At 38.4% G+C, this 15,520-nt stretch overlaps 1 protein-coding gene across 3 annotated transcripts in view; it reads right to left on the bottom strand.

Annotated features, from left to right (window-relative positions):
- PPP2R2C (protein phosphatase 2 regulatory subunit Bgamma) overlaps positions 1–15,520 on the bottom strand; it is a 213,680-nt gene that overhangs the window by 60,505 nt on the left and 137,655 nt on the right. For 2 of the 3 annotated variants that reach the window (XM_019470626.1, XM_009273750.2), the window contains 2 exons: positions 4,217–4,314; positions 3,452–3,617 (listed from right to left, as the gene is read on the bottom strand). In XM_019470626.1, coding sequence (XP_019326171.1) covers positions 3,452–3,617; positions 4,217–4,314 — 264 coding nt within the window. Of the gene's footprint in view, positions 1–3,451; positions 3,618–4,216; positions 4,315–6,764; positions 6,775–15,520 lie in introns of those variants that run through there. The other variant, XM_009273751.1, reaches the window with a different exon arrangement.

The following is a 15,520-nucleotide window of genomic DNA, read 5'->3' as shown; positions in this document are numbered from 1 at the left end:
GGTGAGCAATTGCACTGTGCATCACTTGTTTTGTGTATTATTATTATTATCATTTTATTTCCATTATTAAACTGTTTTTATCTCAACCCACAACTTTTTCTCACTTGTGCTCTTCCAATTCTCTCCCCCATCCCACTGGGTGGGGGGGAGTGAGCGAGCGGCTGCGTGGGCCTTAGTTACTGACTGAGATTAAACCACGACACACTCATCTGTTCATGGAGCAGCCAAAGCCTTTCCAAAGCTTCTGCACTTCAGCTGCCACCACAGCTTTCATTAACTTCAGTTCCTGCATCACTTCTGATTTCGTCCCACTTTCTTCCTTTACCCCTCTTTCCCCAGGTACATAGCAGAGCACATTTCTTTCCCCAGTGCGGCTGATCCAAATACTTCTTTCAAATGATAGTACAAAACATTTTAAAGGCCGGATATATGAATACATGAATCGTTTTGCATTTCTAGAGCAACTTTAACTTCAACCTTCTTTTGTTTCAAAATCAATCCCTCCACTACTCTGAGTGTTTTTACTATTATGCATCTCCTAACGGTATTGATATGCTAATTTTCAAGCAACAAAAATATTACAATTGATCAATCTACAGAACAAAAGGTTAGTTCAATCTGCAACTAAAAAGCTCCATTTAAATATGCAATACATTTCATTTGTATCAGTCACGTTAATTAATTACTAAAAATACATATAGGCCATGTCATGCACTTAAGATTTTTATTACATGTAAATAGTGCATTCCTACTTATCTATTCTAAAATTTATAAATACAGCAATTGTAAAATGAATTATAAGAAAAAACACAAACAATTTTCCATTGTTGGACTTGACTGCTACTGATAAACCTATCCCTTTCCTGAGTGAAAACTATTTTATTAGCGGTTAAGGCTATTACAGCTGTTCATTTTCTTCTCCTTCATCTGCCTCTGGACTTTAAAAACTCCCTAGAAATTCTAAGCATGCTTATATTTCATAAAATATAGAAACATCTCTGTGAGGTTCAGTATTCATTCAGTCTCAAGGGTGTTGTGAAGTTTAAATTAATTAATGTCTGGTAAGCAGTCTGAAATCCTCAGATGAAAGGATCTGTATGGGCCAAATTCTGATCTACCCGATGTAGCTCACATCGAAAGTGGCCCCAATATATTCTGGTACAAAAGATACCAATGAATCCTAATAATTTATTATTATACTACAAAATCAGTTCACTTCACAGCGCAAACCAGAAATTTGCTAACTGCAAGCACTGCAAATCCACAGTGGGATTCGAAAGCCTTGGTGGTTTCCTTCTGCCTCCGTTAATTCAGACGCTGCAATCAAAGCTTAGCTGATGACTTGTTGGTAACGTGTGAACTGGAAAGGAACCAAGGCAGGAACAGCCTCAGACAAAAGTCCTCCTTAGAAGGACAGAAACAGATTTGGGCAGGTGCAGACCTATCAAGTCTCATATATTGAGGGTGAGATTTAGACAGACTCTCCCCTCATGTTCCCTAACAGAGAGATGCTCCTTCCAGCAAATTCAGTGGGCACTGTCCGCCTGTGCCTGTGGAAAGAAAGGATGCTGTTTCACAGTTCTCATTTTTCTGACCAAAACTGTGCTTTAGATCCTAAACTACCAGAGAGCAGAACATCAAAAATTGCATTAAAATATCAGGCTCAGAAATTAGTAAATATAAACCAGTACTCAAGATGTTTCTACAATCTGCCCAATATGAGCATGTGTGACAGGTAATGCCTTCATTTTCTACAAGTTAGGGAAAATACTATTATCCCTTTTTATAGGCATGGAATTGATATACATTGTCAATGACTTCTCACAGGTAATCTGTGAGACAGTGAGGAATTCAACATGGACCTTCTGTATCCTAAAGTTAAAACTATCTTTAAGAGTATGTCAAGAGGTGAATCTTCAGACTTCAACCCTGCTGTGCCAGGAAGCTAGGAATCCTCCTTGGCACAAAGAAATGTTTTGTAATTCAAAGCCAAAAGCCAAAGGTTATGCCAGTGGGACCACTTCTATTCTCCTCACCATAAAAAGGTCTGCCAGGATGCTCCAGAATTGAGAAGGGGGAAAAACAGAGGTCAAAGTATTTTGCCAGGTCCTAGGCTTGCTCAGTATTGGCTGCAACTGGATTAACGCATAGCAACACTAAGACTGATTATTTCTTCCTTTCTCCCCTCCCATATTAATATCAACCAGAAAACAGATATAAAGGTCTATTAGGCCAACTGTAAAAGCAGCGTACCCGAGGGCTCAGCTGTATTCCTCAGCATTTCCAAAAACAAACTTTAAAATGAAAAGGGAGAGGTTTACTTTTAATAATCTGCTTTTGTATCATGCACTTGGAAGAAGCCATTCTTAGTTAAAATTATCTGAAGTAGAAGAGATATTTTGAGCAAGGGAGAAGTGCAGAAGTAAACTCCCAAACTTCATAATTAGCTGACTAATCATTAAATTAGCACAAATCACCTAGCTATAACAGATACGTTTCATTTCAACTATTGCAACAGTGCCCCCAAAAAGTCAAAAGACATCTTTAAGGAAAACAGACTACAAAACAAAATAATTTGCTATCTACTGTGAATAAATGTAAATATTATTTATTGCTATAAATTTTAACTGGAAGTAATCACTTTGCCCTAAAGCGTTAATTCCCAAAGGTGAAATTACACTATTTTTCTATCAGCAATTCCCAATTATGCTCAAACTTCTACAAGAAAAATTCTTTTCTGATTACCATGAGATCTAAGTTTTAAAATCAGATATTTTTGTCTCATGCATCGCCAGCAGTAATAAAGGTTGTGGGTATCCAAATGTTTCCTAAATGACACCTGTGCATGTTAGGCTCCACTCAGTTTCTTCCCCCTATGTCACATCTGCATATCCCCTCTTAGCAATAATACTGCATTTTTTTAATCAATAGGCCTTAAGCATGTTAGAAAGATGAGTCAGTATCAATATCCTATTATTATTCCTGCTGCCTTCCAAAGATTTGTGTAACTCTTCAGAACTTAAATAAACCATTCTGATGATAATGAATGAAAAGAAAAAGAAATTCATCTCTCTCACCTACACTCATTTACACATCTACAAAGAATAAAAGTTATGACAAATACAGCAGACAAAATTCTAAATCCCCAGTGAAACACAGCTGCTGAGTAAGGTGATGCCTTTGTCACAAAATTTATTTCAGGATAGCACTGCATGCTAATAGCAAAAATGGATAGCGCTCTAAATGTCTATGGATAGTCAATAGGAAAAACCCTATGACTATGAATAAAATACATAAATAACAGATATCAGAGTCAGTATGACAGTCTTGGTAAACTCTGAAAGAGGAAATTACTAAAACAGTAGATTAAAATGAACAAATACATACAGTCAGCACTAAAATGCACAAGAGCAAAATGCTGATATGGCCTATATACTCTCATCTATCTTACCATTTGTTGATAAAAGTGAGTGAGCTGCATTTTGCTGTGGTAACCACTTGATCTTGTTTATTTTTTCTTCTATCTCCAAGCTCTTCAAATAATCAAATTCAGGTTCATGGCTCTGGAAAGTGCTGTAAACATTGTACTCCCCCTGATTGTAAGGCTCATTTTTACTCTATGGAGAATAAGAACAACAAAACATGTGGTTTATGATGGCAATATATCTCCATCTCTTAGGAAAGGTGTATAAGCAGCCTTATAAATATAAAGATATTGAAAGTGTAATTTAATTTCTCATTTAAAACATTATATTGACAGATTTGTTTCCACAGGAATGAAATTTCCTGTAAGTATTGAAGCAACATTTAATAAAAGGCAGAATTTTCAAAGAAATGTCAATTATTCAGGAAAGCTTTCTACAAAAGATACTGCAGATGGACTGAATTTAAAAGTGAAACATAAGGCAAAGGCATTGTTTTAAATGGAATGGTTCCATCAAACAGGCAAAAGCTATTAAAACAACTTAGAAGTAAAACAAAAACAACCTTCTTTCTTCTTAGCTTAGAATTTTGGAGCTTTGAAGCATTTTTGTTTGGGACAGCAAACTTGAGAGTAAAAGATCCGTCCCCTCTTTCACTTCCTCTCCAAAGAGGTGATATTCTGTTTTACTGAATCTTGAGATTATAAACAAGTTTGTTTATAATCCAATTAAAGTATTAAAAATAAAGCCAGGTTTTAGCAAGCTCTTAAGGACTACATTGGTAACTCACATACCTCAGGTTCCCTTTGGAATATAACAACCCGACCCCCCTTGTCACCAGTAGCCAGCAGTTCTCCAGTATGGTTGAACTCAACTGTAGAAATAATATCAGCTGGAGGGAAAAAGAGAAAAAAGGCAAATTTTAGACTGCTACTACAACATTAACATATTAGAAATATCAAGCACTCCACAAAAAATGCAACAAATGAGGGATTTGAAGGAACACAGATGAATTTAACAGCAAGTCACTAATGCAAACAGGCTGCATGCCATTACAATCTGAGGTTGCTACACAATGAAACAAGTGCAAACATAACGAGGCAAATTTGTGTTTCCAGCACATCTGCAGTTTGGGAGTGGAGGAGATCTCTGGAGAGGTTATGCTTCAAGAAGAGCAATTTCAGGCTGCTACAAAGCCTTTTTCAGTACCGGAGATAGCAACAGCATTGGCCTCCTGCTATTTTCTCTAGCAAGGACCAACATAACATCTCAGTCCTGTTGCACGTATTATTTATTCTTCACCCTTTATGAGGGTTTTAACATAACCCTCTAGCATTAGTTTTCTCAAATATGTGTTTGAGCCAAGAGTGCAAAAGCAAAGTACATGTAGCCTGTCCTACCACAGAGGAACGAAGGCAAAATCAGAACTGCTCACTGTGCAACGGTGGCAAGAGCCCATTCAAATCATCGTTTTGGGTAAATCATTTCAGCACCATAAAAATGTGTCATCAGAAGATAAAAAGATCCCAGTCTCTTCTTTTTCTAATTTTCAACAACTCCCTTTCCCTAAGCAATTGCACCAGCTTAAACAAGAAACCTCATCAAAACCTGAGGCCAGTCTTGAGTACAAATTACTGTATGTCAGGATGAGAAGGAAGAAAGAGACTGTAGGAGCAAAAGAACGGGTTCTTCTGTTTGTATGACAGTAAATGCTAGAATCATAATCCACGGTTAATCCTACACTATTAGCATAATTTAAATTAAAATGACTGGTGCAATAGTAAATTAAGAAGCCATCATATATACAATCACAGACAAATGCAGGGTATTACTCGGAGATTGCATGTATGAATCCTCTATAATGATCAGTATTCACTCATCAGAAACATGGGCCAGATTTTTAGAAGCGTCAGTAGTTAGCAGCTCCCCTCTAGGCATAAAAAGCTGTGGTTTTCAAACATGTTCATCATCCATCAGTTTATACTGAGAAGAATGAGGTGACAGTGGGCTAAGCTCTTTTGAAAACCTAGCCCCAAATGAGTTCACTAAAATTCAAAGGAATTGAAATAACAAGTGGATGTACCATTTACTTGATACATTTTATGAATTGAAAACATCTGTTCCTATTATTCTTTTAATAAACTAGCAGTTGAGTGTTAGAAAGCTTCTATTGCCAGTAGCTCTCATCAGCAACACAGCCATCCAAAAGCCAGATTTTTACTGGAACGTTATAAACAATTCACCATCTAAAAAAGGAAAACTTTACCCTAATCATGGTAAAGAAAAATATCTTATTTTTTTAAGAAATCTTCACTATCAAATTGTTCTGCCAAAAAAAAAAAACCCAACACAACAACAAAACCAAACAAACCACCCAACCTTCCTCTTTTTTTCCTCCATGCACTACATATATAAAGGAGGAAGGGGGAATCATAAAGCGTGAATGTCATTTTCTTTTTTGCTGAATAAAATGTATAGATGTGTAGACTTTGAGAAAAATGGAAGATGACGACTTATAATATTGGGGGTCTGAACCCAAAGCTTCTCAAAGTTAATGGCATTTGATTTTTATGTGGAGTTTCACAAACTGTGTATTTTCTAGGTAATAACCCCAAAAGTCCTAGTCTTATTAGAGTACAGGAAGAGCAGAGAGACTTTGCTTATGGTTGGTGATGCTCTGGGGCTTGGGATGGGTTGAGTTTCATCTAAAAAATTGCTTTTTTTTTTTAAATCTAAAAATCTAATCAACTTTTCTGGTATGTAAAGTTCATTTGTAGTGCTTCCAGTGGAAGGACATTTCTTGGCTATTTTATTCTTACCCTGCAAAATTCATACTGATAGTAGGTGTGGACTCCTGTTTATAAAATGACGCCTGCATGATTTTACTAATTTAAAGCTGTATCTTACCCCAACCATACAGGCAGAACTGCAGAAGTCTCATATTGACAGTCCTTTTAGAATGGAGACTCTTATCTTAAGCATGCAGTGGGGGAGAAGGGTAAATGCAGAGGGGAGGGATGTAATAACTATTAAATATGTGTGTATTTGTGTGTGTATGCATGCGCATGTGTAATGTATATGTGATTTTCTCAACAGGTCACAAAAGAATCAGATAAAATAACTGTGCAAAAGGAATGAATGTCATTTGAACTTATATGTGTGAATCCACTTGCTATTGGCCCGGAATACTTCTACAAAGGCATGAAATACTCTTCTCTATGGTCACAATGGTCACAAAATATTATATTGCACTTTACAGAGGGCATCAGCCAACGCCCAGTAAAGTCCATAGGAGTATTTGCACAGACTTCAATAGTAACTGAACCAGGCTTATAATAAAACAGCTCTGCATTTTGTTATTACATTGCATTTGTCATTAAAATATTGTGTGCAGTTAAGTGATTATTGTTTAAAGAAAAGCAGCTAAAACATTAAGTATCTGTGGGCAGCATGTAATGATGTTGTTCTGAGGCAAAATTCTCTCCCCGCCAAGATGTTTCTTCCAGATGTATCCCTCCTTTCTATTAGAAAAACTAATTCTGAACTGGAAACTACCTATCATTTTTAAATTAACTTGTTCTGACAAAGAGCAGATCCAATATTCCGACCTTAGAGGCTATGCAGCTTGTTGGTAAAAAATTATCCTTGAATTGGAAAATCGCTTTTATTGATCCTGTAAATAACAGCTGAAAACAACAGCCAAAAAAAAAAAATCTTATCCAGCAAATCTGTTCAGCAGGCGAACATTAGTCATGCTGTTTTCACAAAAAAAGATTAGCCAGGCTGGCTCTTCCTAAGACAGAGGAGGTAGGAACAGAATCAATCAACAAAGCTCTCCATACCCTTCTGCAGAACATTCCCCTACATATTTATTAATGCTGTAGCAACATCAGCAACTACGGTCCCATCCTGCAGATTCTTCCATTGGAGAATGGCCCCCTGAGCGTACAGAGCAATTAACTATCAGATTTCACTCTTTCCAGGATATATAAATGCTCCACAATGGAAGAGCTGATGAATTTGCATGTACAGTTAGCCCTTGGCAAGGGATGGCAGAGATGAAAGACTCCTTCCAGCCGCCTTCTGCACTACACCTTCCGTATCTCTGCTGGCAGTGCCAAGCTTTGCACTAACGATTAGGATTATCAGAGACAGAGATAATTTACCTATTAAGAACAATTATGGGCAACCTCAGTGCCAACAGGCAAATGCTTCCAATCAGATTGCAGATCCCAACTTTTATCCAATACTAATCTTCCTACTCCATTTTTAAATTCCCCATTTTGTCTATGCAGAAATGTATATAAACTTGGATTTAAAAGTCACGATGCTTAACATTTTCACAGTTAAAAAGCACAACTTGGACTTTCAAAATACAGACTCTGACTGAGAAAAGCAAACCGAAAACCTTCAAAAGATGAAAATACTCCAGGGGGGTATACACCTGGTCATCTGTTCCACATCCTGCCACAGCAAATTGTTCCAGCAGGTACAAGGTATCACAGACTTCATTCCCCAGACTAATTTTACATATTCATAGAAGGACATCACGTTACTCTACAGCTTAAACTGACAAGAAGTTTTTCCTGATACAGTCTGAAGTATTTCATTCCCTGACTCCTAGTCACCTCTGCCCTTTTGTACCTCATTAACTAATTCCTCTGCAGCTTCACAATTTACACTCTTTAAATGTGCTTAATGGCTATGTTGTACCCAACAGCTGCTGCTTAGCTAGATATATTCAGCTTTTCTAATAGATCTAAGTCTATCAATGTACATCTGTGCACATCAAGATATCTCTAGCTGATTGTACTGCTCTTCCCTCAACTTCATGAGTATTGTTCCAGCACAGATGCAGGCAAACAAAACCTCCAGCAGCCCTCCCTCAGGCTCAGTGTGGGGTGGGATGAAACAAAGGTTGGTACATGTAGCCCAAATAAATTCTGGCCTTTATTTCACACCATCACATACTTTTCGATGTTCACTTTCTAGCCTCTTACAGGTTTATTTTAAGGGTTTTTAATAGCTTATTCCTATACAACACAAACAGGTTCAAATATCTTTACAATAATTAGAAAAGCCTTATCTATATAATAAATCTTTGCATCATTTGGGGGCACTCTAGCATAATTGCATGCCATTTTCCACCTAGTATGCACTCAGTGAAGCAAAGTCTGAACACACTTACTCATCTTCATACAGTCTTTTGGTCAGAAACATCAGGCAACTCTAAGAAAAGCTCAACTACAATTTACTGTATGTTACTTTTACTAATAATTTCTACCTTTCTGGGGCCTTTCATTTGAAGGCCCTGGTATACTTTATTTTGCTTCAGAAGATCAGGAAAGCAAAGAAAATCTCAAAACTATTTCACCCAGCACAGAAATGCAGCTTTCTGGACAGCAGTAGCAAGTTTTGAGGGCAAACAACATCACGCAACGGTACAGGGGAAAGAAGATCAGAGAATATAATATTCTGTTGAATTGCAGTGTAATCCTGATAGAGAATTAAAGGATTTGGAATGGGCCAGAACACTGGAATTAACATTAGTGCTTTTCTCAAAAAAAAAAGCTGTGAAATCCTACCAGCCAGAACAGGTCAGAACTTCTCCTTTCTATCACATCCACCACAAACAGCATGGCAACACTGTCAGCCTGAGCTGACTGAATCAGCACCTAGGTCAGGTTTTTGTTGTGCGTGTTCCCAGTGGCTAGCAGGCAATCTTGTAGTCTACGTTATTTCAACCAAGTTCTGACCTGGCCTAACCTTGGTTTGTGAAATTCAATAAGATCACAGCACAATCTGGCATGGCTGCAAGCAATGTTCAGTCATACTGATACAAAAGTCCCTGAGGAGCATAATGTGGAAGAAACAACAAAGCAGCTTGCAACAAAACCAGCCATAAAACAAAAGGACAAATGGTAGATAAAAGAGGAGCAGTATTACAGTATCTCATGTGAAGGGAAGGCCATTACAGTAAGCTGTGTTGTCAGAATTTAGTTTAGACTTGGACAAAAAAGGGGGGGGGGGGGGGGGGAGAAAAAAATGGATGGAAAGAAAAAGCCTGCTACTTTTTTTTTAAGCTGGAGTTTCAAAGGTTTCTTCAAGCAGCTAGAAAACAAGGTATGCAAAACCTCAAAGGTATGAGGGTCAGATGAATCCTTCTTTTCTGAAATAGCTGGCAGAGAGATCCTTGAAAACATAAAAATTTCCTACTTGAAGCAGCAGACTCTGTAATGCGCATTCATTGTGGTTCACAGCAGTGTTATTTACCATCTTGGATCCAGGGATTGTATGACACCAGAAACCACCCCTCCAAATTCAGGTAAACACAATGCAATATCTCACACATCACACTGTCTGGCTGGGTCAGAAACTTAATGCTAAAAGCCAACACACCAGAAAGCCAATTCCACTCTACTGGTAGACAAGACATTTTGTTGACCTACAAACAACCTACCTGATCACCTCTCCAAGTCACCAAAACAACGTAGGATACAAGCCAGTACACACTTGGGTGGCCATATGAGAAGGACAGATGAGAGAAAAAGAGAGCACAAGGATGCATGAGATGGAGAGAGAAAAAGAGAGAGCACGCGAACATGTTAAAAAGAGCAAGAGCATGAGAAAGGGCACAAAAGAGCATAGATGAGAGGGCATATGCACACACGAGAGCTTGAGAAAGCATGAGCGAGCACAAGGAAATGCCACAGCAGAAGGTAAGAAAGTAGTTTGAAATGAAAGATCTATCTGCCCCTTTGCTCCTGGGATTATGTGTCACCCTGGCAAATCTTTCGCTTTGCTTTTTTCTCCTTTATTATGGCTTTAAAACCTGATGGAGTTTGTGCTGCAAAACAGCATTTGCTCCATGTTAGATGTATGGGCAATGCAAAACACAACAGGAAGCTGATTTTGACCAAAGCAAACTTTGAACATAGATGCTAATAGTGCTTCAGGGATCAGTGAAACCAGGTGATCAACCAATAACAGAATGAAATCCAGAGATGTGTGTCCACTACACTTCATGCAGTTGATTTCCTAACTGACACCTTGCCTGGTTTCATTGCTAGCAAGAACAAATATATCGATGGCAAAATCCAAACAGCCCCATTTAATCCTGCCAAGCAAGAACAAGGAATTTTATCAGGCTAAGTATCACCTTTCTTCCTGAGTATAACAATCTCCTCCTGATGTGAAATCCAAAACCACAGGGTTGAATGCTGAACAACTCTTGAAAGGCTGCTTGAAACAAGAACACTTCAGCTGGGGATGGTAGTAAATAATAGCAAAAATAATAGCAAAACAAAAAAAAAAAAAAAAAAAAAAAAAAAAAAAAAAAAAAAAAAAAAAAAAAAAAAAAAAAAAAAAAAAAAAAAAAAAAAAAAAAAAAAAAAAAAAAAAAAAAAAAAAAAAAAAAAAAAAAAAAAAAAAAAAGCAGCAACAAATTTCCTAACCTCAAATCCTGGCAAGCACTGAGCAAATCTCTCCCCTTTTTCCATCTTTAATCTCCAACTTTTAGATTTTAGAAATGCTACACATACACACCTCAGTGGCCTGCATCAGCCCTGGCTGATAATGAGACCATCACAATACCACCAAGTTTCACAGGTCCATGCATTCCTATACCTTCAGGGACCAAGGAAAGCACCTTCCCATTCAGAACATTTGAATGTAGGTTCAGTGCTCACTCAAAGAGAGAATTTACTTGAAACAGAATCTAAAAACCAAATCCAAAATTTGCACCCCCTCTATGAGCACCTATGACCACTATGATTTACTGTTTCTAGCCTTGAGCTTTAATAGATTTGGGGTTTTTTCTCCACTGTTTTTGTATGTATTTATTTTAAGAGCTTAGAAAATGTTTTCAACAGCTTTTTAATCACATGCTAATTTCTAGCTGTATTTCTCAAATTAGAAAATCAGGAAATGACACCCAACTATTGGAGCACAGTCAATGTGAAAAAAATTTTTTTGCACACAGGACAAATATGTAAACTAGATTATCTGGGTTCTGTGCTCTGTGCTAAAAAACCACTTCATACTGAATACAAGTCACTGAGATTCAGTTTTTCATAAAGTGACACACACACACACCCCCTTTTATTTCTAATTTAAAAGCTCAAAGCCCTTATTTCAGAGGTTCTGGCAGAGTACAGAGGTTCCCTCCCACAGAGTACAAGGCCTCCAGGAAAAGAGGCCAAAGAGACTTGACCTTCTGCCCACTGAGGTAAATGGAAAGTTTCCACTACTTAGTAGTAAATAAGGTCAAGGAACATTTGTCAGATGTGGTATAGCTGAAAATTAGGACACATTTCTCAAAATTTTGGCTACAGTTTACATGCACTTCATTTTTTTCATGTTCAAGGTGACCTGCTTAGATCAGCGAGACATTGCAAAGCTTCAGTTGTTAGTTCTGCAGAATGCCTAATTAACGTTACTATTGTCCTTGCTGAAGTCACTAAGTGCACTGCTTTGTGCCTTCATAATCTGAAATACTCAGTGCACTGATAAAAAGCTTGCTACAATTCCTTTTAATACCTATTTAGGGGCTCCCAAATAGTGGTACTGCATCATCTGCAGTAACCGAGCAGCCTCAGTGCTGTGCGACTGGCAGTCCTCCCTGCATACGAACAGGTGACGCAGGGGCTGGCTCCAGCCCTGCTTCCAGCAGGTACCTCAGCCGCTGGGGACGTCCAAAGCAGCTACGCCTGGGAAGCACTGATCCCTCCATCCTGTTCAACCTGAACAAACTGGAAAACTCACTAGAAAGCCTTTCACCTTCAGTAAATCTAAGCCATTCGGTAACACTGCTCACAGTTATTCTTACAAGCAACACTTAAAACCAAGAAAACACTGCAGATCAATCTCTATTTTAGCATAAAGATACGCACAGAAAACTTCTAAACATCACATCCCCTAAAAGCTTCTTCACAGCTTACACTGTGTAACACACACTAGTAATTTACTCTGCTGAGATTTCTAGTAAAAAAAAATGCAGCTGGACATTTCTTTCTTTATTTCTGTGTTTGCTGTCAGATGAGGCAGTCATCTAAGCTAAGGATCCAGCAACAGGCTTGAAACACTCCACTTTATAAACATTAGCGCAATTAGGAAACGTGCCAGTCCACTCCAACCAACACTGAAGGGCAAAAAGGAAAAAATCGCCATGGGCATCACATTATGTATTTACAATTTCCAGAGCAGGGTTTAAACTGGTACTCACAGAAGGAAGCCTGCCTGAGCTGGGAGCTTCTGCTCAGCTCCATGTTACTTCCCACCGAGGAGCTGCACAGCCTGGCTGCCAGCAAAAGACAGATTAGAAATGGTGCTGCCAAGTGTTAAAAATGCTAGGCAACCAGGTTTTATTGAGAGCATAGAAAGACCTTGAACCTCACCCCTCATTTTGCAGCAAATAAATGCTAAAAATGGAAAGTGTACAAATTATTAAAATATACTAATTTTACTTTCACTGTCAGAAGTGATTATGCCTGTGCATAATAACTGCAATGATCTACAATAAGCAAACATTGTTTTGCTAAAAGGCTATTATAAAACAAGGACAAAAAAAAAATCCCACCCATTTTTAGAATTTTAAAGGAAAATCATTAATTTAAAATATATCAGAGTAATGAACAGTCATCCAAAATTTAAAATACAATCCTGAATAGCCAGATTCAACATGAATGTTATTTCCCATGTATTACATACAAACTTCAATAGAATTTCACTGCCAGCTGGTTCTGAACTACTTCTCCCCCCCCCCTTAACTGAGCAATTAAATTCCAGAAGCAAAGCTCTCAGTAATTCTGTCACAGCAGTTCTCATGTTCAAAGCGCTTTCCTGGCATTAACCCCCCAGCAACCCAAGGAAGGCAGTAACGAAATGTTAGCATTCCCATTTTACACAAAGGAAAAAAATGAAACAGATCCTCCAGAGTTTTTATCCAAGATCAGAGAAGCAGTTTTGATTATACACATACTAAGGAACACATAATCCAGGCTGTGGCTCAGCAAAACATTTCTGTTTAATAAAGCTCTTAATCACTTGTCTAGAGACTTAAATGTTCCTGCATTCAGTTCAAATGAGTATGCATGTTGTTAAATGAATATACTGATGGAGCCCTAACAAACAAAGCCTCACAATACAATGCCCCAAGGAAGAAAAAGCCCCATTGAGCAGGCTTTTGGGTGAAGCGGTGGGGGGCAGGGGAGAAGGAATGTTGATATAATCTTAAAAATCATGAAGGGCTGGAGCTAGGAGCTGGACCAAAGCCAGATTCTTCGAGTGATGGCAAGGAAAGCAGAGAGACAACAGCCATATTGGAGCTAGTAAATGAAGGAGAGCTCCAGGACATTCTTGGGCTTTGCAGTGCTATGATTCATACTGTTAAATTGCTAAGAGTGGACCTTGACAGGCTGCAATAAATTGCTCTGCCCCAAACACCGCTTTGGCATGGCTCAGGGGTTATCACAAGCCAGGGACATTTCTCAACAGGTAGCACGCACACAGCCACGATGTTTTGGAAACAGTGGAACGTCACCCTCGCAAGCACCAGCCCCTCCATGCCAGCTGGTCGCAGTGCGCCCAAACATTCATTTTGCTCAGGCAGATGTACTTAGTGACTGCAACTCATAGGAATCAGTGTTGCACATCGACCAGTAACACTCACACTTTGCTATGTCAAATTATATTAGGGTTTTCTGCTACAACTGGCAGAGGCTGGGGTTTCCTAGAGTACAAGGGGCTCTGGAGCCTGTAGAACTAGCACAGGGAAAACAAACTGCATTTGCTTTTCTCAGTCTTAACGCAGGAGGGTAGATGGCAGTGTTTAAATCTACTGATCAGACACTTTGACTACAGGATCCAAATAAACTATATCCAAATACTGTGAGCAACATACAGCTCTAACATATATCACTGGACATCTCCTCTGGGACTCCCAGCAGTGGACCAAGCAAGCTAAGGTCACACACAGGGCTTGCTGGCTGTCACGGGAGCTCCATGCCAAGCCGTGTAGATACTCATCTAACATTAGCATCTGTTTGCTTGGCAGGCTCCAAAGGCAATTCAGCTGACAACTCTGGATTTGCCTCTGGATCTGTCACAAGATCATATAACTGTGGGACTTCTGGGAGAGCCTAATACTTCTTTGCTGAAGACCACGCACATCATGATATATTAGATCCATTCTAAGCATCCTTTGAAATCAATGTTTGTGACCTTTCAGAATTATCCAGATAGTGTGGCTGGCTTAAGGATGTAAACTAAAGCCAGGCTCAAAGATCATGCAATTAGTTCTTACTTGCATCAAGATCTTTTCAGCAAGTTTATATAACGATCCCAAGACCAGAAAAATCAGATTTTTTGGTGCTAACATGGGTTGCTGCTACTGATAGAACACCAAAGGCTGCTCCTAAGCTGGTTTTAAAATGAACAGGACAACTGTTCCGTATCAGCCTCACTATCAACCCTACTGCTTTAAGGTTTGATACGAGTGTGGAAATAATATAAAAATTTAGTAGTGGCTTACACAACTTTACATTAGTCTAAAAGCTCATCTCATAAGATTCAGCTCACGAAAAGCCAAAGTCTTTTATATATATATATATATCTCTGCAACTAAATAAATGTGAAGAAAGATGGGATTACTCACATGCTTAAAATGAAGAGCATGCTAAATCACCCTATTATGTCAGGAACTAAAGGAACTCCTGGCCCTGGAGGATTGAATTCTAGATAGCTAGAGTGTGCAAAACCCAACGATAAATTTGCCCTCAAGTTTAAATGTATCATATTCCTATAATTACTCATTAGAAAAAAATTACTTAAAGAACAGAAGACATTAAAAATCAATGCACCTTTCCCCAGTCTGTCTGATAAAGAAACTTCAAACACTGATAACAGCCTCAGGAATTTGGGATATCCCCAAAGGACATCAATTACATAACAGGACTAGATCAGCATATATTACAAATGCTACAGACAGTGTCTAAAACAGCAACTGTTTGCTGGTCAGGCAATTTCAGATTTTTTTCCTACTCTGAGGAATGTAGCAGTATGCAGGTAACGTAGTAATTACCTAAAACAGCCCTGAAAGC

The sequence above is a fragment of the Aptenodytes forsteri genome, unplaced genomic scaffold, assembly GCF_000699145.1.
Source record: "Aptenodytes forsteri isolate BGI_AS27 unplaced genomic scaffold, ASM69914v1 Scaffold111, whole genome shotgun sequence".
Lineage (NCBI taxonomy): Eukaryota > Metazoa > Chordata > Aves > Sphenisciformes > Spheniscidae > Aptenodytes > Aptenodytes forsteri.
Note: the sequence above shows the minus strand (reverse complement) of the source record. Positions and strands in the feature narration are given on the sequence as shown.